At 31.9% G+C, this 4,478-nt stretch overlaps 1 protein-coding gene across 1 annotated transcript in view; it reads left to right on the forward strand.

Annotated features, from left to right (window-relative positions):
• The window catches only part of ccdc15 (coiled-coil domain containing 15), an 11,326-nt gene that overhangs the window by 3,986 nt on the left and 2,862 nt on the right, over positions 1-4,478 (forward strand). The window contains exons 6-8 of the mRNA XM_016490552.1: positions 1,176-1,271; positions 2,214-2,317; positions 3,106-3,300. Coding sequence (XP_016346038.1) covers positions 1,176-1,271; positions 2,214-2,317; positions 3,106-3,300 — 395 coding nt within the window. The remainder of the gene's footprint in view (positions 1-1,175; positions 1,272-2,213; positions 2,318-3,105; positions 3,301-4,478) is intronic.

A 4,478-nucleotide genomic window follows, 5' to 3' on the forward strand; every position in this document is an offset into this window, starting at 1 on the left:
TTTTTGTATTTATTTTTTTTTTTATATGTATTATGAGATTTTTTTTTTTTAAACCTTCCTATCACACAACAACCTTGCGGCCCCCTGGTGGTCCCTGGACAGCTGTTTGAAAACCCCAGGTCTATTGTTTTTATTTTTGATGGTTTGTTTGTTTGTTTGTTTGTTTTTAACTTGCATGAGATACTAGGGGATCTGCAAAAAATGTAAATTTTAAGGCTGTCACATTTTAACATTTAATTAAATACATTTAACTTTATTCTACATTCATGTTTTCCAAATTTGATAATATTACTATTTCATTCTGCTTCTAACTATAATTGTGATTAATTTATTCTATTAGCAGCACTAGTTTTTAATATGAAGAAAAAACAACAAATCTGCATATAGTTTTATGGGGGAAAAGTTAATAAAAAGTCATTAGCTTTAGTCAATGACATTATAAAACCAAATTATTTAATTTGGAAACAATTATTTTTCTACAATTATTTTTCTCGTCTTAATCACATCACAGATAATATTCTTTTCACACAGTACAAATGGATTTAAATACATGATAATATATAGCTGATTTTATATTTTAGGGATGGGGTCCCTCACAGGGGGATTGTCATATTGGGAGGGTTCTTGGTATCCAAAACTCCTAATACTACTACTGTGCCATTATTTTATTGAGCTACCAGTTTGTTGCTTACTTAATTATAATTGTAATATCATTGATTTTTAAATTCACCTGTCCCTAAACATCACACATTGGTTGGTGGTTTTACATATAGCTTAGACATTCTCTACCTGTTTAAGTGGGCGCTTCAGAATAATGATGTACTTTCTGAATCAGTGCTGTTCAAGCTGTCTTACACCAAATGACCCTTATAAAATTGTTAAAGGGGTCATATGATGCGATTTCAAGTTTTCCTTTCTCTTTGGAGTGTTACAAGCTGTTCGTGAATAGATAAGATCCCTGAAGTTGCAAAGACTAAAGTCTCAAAACCAAAGAGATATTCTTTATCAAAGTTAAGACTCTGCCACGCCCCCCTAAAACGGCTCGTTCTAACACGCCCCCACATATCTAGGTCACTATGTAAAAAGCATCATATGACCCCTTTAACATAATATAATATTATTATATAATACAATGCCTTTTATTATGTCTTGCATAAATATTGGTGTCTCTGCAGGTGTATGAGCCAGATCCCACTGTTTCCTTCACAACTGACTACAGAGCTTCCCAAGTGCTTTGGCCTCATGAGAATCAGGAGGAGCTGAAGAGGCAGGTGGGGAATTATGCTTTATAATTTTAGTTTATTAGGGAGATCAATGTCAATTTTTCTAATTGTGGCAAAGAAATTTTAAAAAATTAAAATACATTTTCTAATAAATAAATTATAATTTAAAATATAAATTATTTTAATAATTATTAAAATAAATTAAATAAACAATAAAATAAAAGCAAATAAATTATTCTAATTCTATTCTTTAAAAAAAAAACTTGTCCCTTTTAGACTTGCAATCTATTCATTTACTAACTGCTTGTTTTCTTTAAAAAAAAACTAGCACTAGCTTTTCTAATCTTTTTGTATTCTATCTATTTGTTTTCTTTTTATTTATTTTACAATTAACAAAAGCAAAACAGGCCTCTAACACCAGCTTGCTCTATTCTTTTTCTATTGTATGTTTTCTTTTTATTTATTATATAATTGGGAGAAAAAAAAAACTTGCTACGTGTATTGCGTTAGCACTTGCATATCATTGCTCTCTTGTTGATTTTGATTGCTTCCATTGTCCTCATTTGTAAGTCGCTTTGGATAAAAGCATCTGCTAAATGACTAAATGTAAATAAATAACGGTTGTCTATTTTAATATATTTGAAAATCACTGCCACATGATTCATATAAATTCATTCTAATATGCTGATTTGAAACATTTCTTTTAAGCACAGTTGTGCAGCTCAATATTTTTGCGCAAATGGTGATTTCAGTATTATCTGATGAATAGAAAGTTCAAGAGAACCGCATTTACTTGAAAAAAAATATTTCTATTGAATAAATATGTTCATTGAATAAATGATATTGAATATTGAATAAATGTTTTCAGTGACTTTTAAATTTAATGGATCACTATTGAGTAAAAATATATTTTCTGGTAGTGTATTTAGTGTTTAGTCTTGATTTAGGTGGAATCTTGTTTTCTTCAAAGCGCTAACTGTATTGTTTCAGAGACAGTCTCAGTTCCTCATGTATCGACGCCACTTCATGGACATTGAGCGAGAGCAAGTGAAGGAGCACCAAAGGCACAGGAAACATCTGAAGAGAACTGCAAGGTCAAATCTCACCACATGTTTACAAGTATCTTCTCTACAACAGCATCACATTTACATTGCTTATCTCACTTCTACTAAAAAGCATGTCTATTTTCATTTCTTTCCGCATAATGGTTGCTCACTTCTCTTTTGGTGTCTCTCTTGTATTCAGGCTATAGTAAATAGTTTACATGACTGACTAGTTACTGTAAAATAATGATAAAACTGGACTAAAAATAAGACTGTTAGAATGATTGCTAGGTCTTCGACACAAAGACCAATATAAAAAAGACATGAATATTACTCAAAAATGTCACTCCCATAACAAATACACATATTTTAAACTTCCTATCTATTATGGATTTTCCTATAACTCAACTGGTAGAGCATGACACTTGCAATGCTAAATTCAAGGGTTTGATTCCCAGGAAAAAACACATCAAAATGTATACCCTTTATAGGTATATATATATATATAGAATTTAGATATGATATAGAATTTAGTTAAAAATAAAATATTTTAAACTTAATTTATATGTATGTGCACATATTATCTACAATTAATTTAACGTAAACATTAAACATTCTTTTTAAATGTATAATATATTTTTTTAAATATTTACAAAAAAGTTGTTTTGTTTTAGTTTATTTTGGTAATCTGTCATTAAGCCTAAATGCATTTTTTGTACTGTTGAAGCAAGTAACCACACATCATTTTTCTTTTATTAAGTTGTCCAAGAACACAAAAGACTTCATGTTGCGCTTTATACTTTCTTTTATAAACTCGGAGAACTTTTTTCTGTGTGTAGGATTAAGAATGAAAAAGAACAACTCAGGAAAGCAGAGGAGAAGGAGATGGAGAGGCAGCGACAGCAGGAGGAAGAAAGAAAAGACATGGCTGAGAGGGAGCATTTGATTTTGGAGCGATTGAGGCTTGATGAGGAGGAGGCAGCAGAGAAGGTACAGAGACGAGAGAAAACAAAGAGGAACAAAGAAAGCAAACGGTACATACTGCACAAGTTATCTTGCTATGAGTATGTTCATTATAAGCATAAATACATTAAAAATTTGGGGTGGGAAGTTTGAAAAAAAAAAATCTATTATACTCACCGAGGCTTCATTTATTTGATCACGAATATAGTAAAAACAGTTATATTGTAAAATATTATTAGATTCAAATCTTGCAGTTTAACTGTTTTCTAAAATGCAATTTATAAAACGGATAGCTCCGGTCCTTGATTCTGATTGGCTGAGCCGCGTTCAAAGCTGTTGTAAATTACTCTACAAACATACACCTTTGTTTACGTTTGTGTGTTGCTCTGCAACCACTTTGTTGCAACCACAACTGATTCTGAGGAACTACATTGTTTGGTGGAAGCAGAGGCGTCATGCCCATTCAAAGTGGGGGGCACGTGCCTCCTCAGATTTTTGAGGCAAGTGGATTTTGAATGCAGCTTCTAAAAGACAAAAAATAGCAGATTAATATTTTCTATATTTAATTTAATCACACCGGCGTGATTAGAACATTCAGTATGTCATATCATCAGCTGCTAAATTCAAATCTGCTTTCGCTGGCTGGCAATGAGCCAGATACAGACGCATTTTTACAGCACTGCATTAACCAATCACACACGATGCTGTTGAGCTTATGAATGCAATGACCAATCAGAGGTGTTCAGATGAGTCCTCGCTAAAATGCCGGTGTTTTCTTCACTCGCTCGCTCACTGAGTACCTCTTTCTGGCAAATTCTCTCGTCAGAAACAACAAAGTGCAAATGTGTGTATGAATCTGTAAGATATTAATTTCATAGTGTAAACAGCTTCAGTTATTTTAATGGGAGTTTTTGAGAGTGCTTGAACTAGACTCTCAGTGAAAATGTTCTTTGATAATGTAAATGTTCTGTGCTCTCTTTCTGTACAATGAAAGTGTTATGATTAATAGCCTAACTTGCAATGTTTTTATTCACATTAACTTTCAATGTTAAATTCACATTAAATATAAACTCGAGTCAAATTAAAAATATGTTAGGGCATGACACCCATATCTGTTAATTAAAGCTGAAGTCCGTAACTTTTTTTGGTTAAAAATGATCCGAAATCAATATTTGAACAAGTACATAACCAGCCAGTGTTCAAAACTATCGCCTTACTTTAGCCCGATTCACAACGGTTAGCTTATAAT

The sequence above is a fragment of the Sinocyclocheilus anshuiensis genome, unplaced genomic scaffold (genome assembly GCF_001515605.1).
Source record: "Sinocyclocheilus anshuiensis isolate Anshui unplaced genomic scaffold, SAMN03320099.WGS_v1.1 scaffold246, whole genome shotgun sequence".
NCBI classification, from domain to species: Eukaryota; Metazoa; Chordata; class Actinopteri; order Cypriniformes; family Cyprinidae; genus Sinocyclocheilus; species Sinocyclocheilus anshuiensis.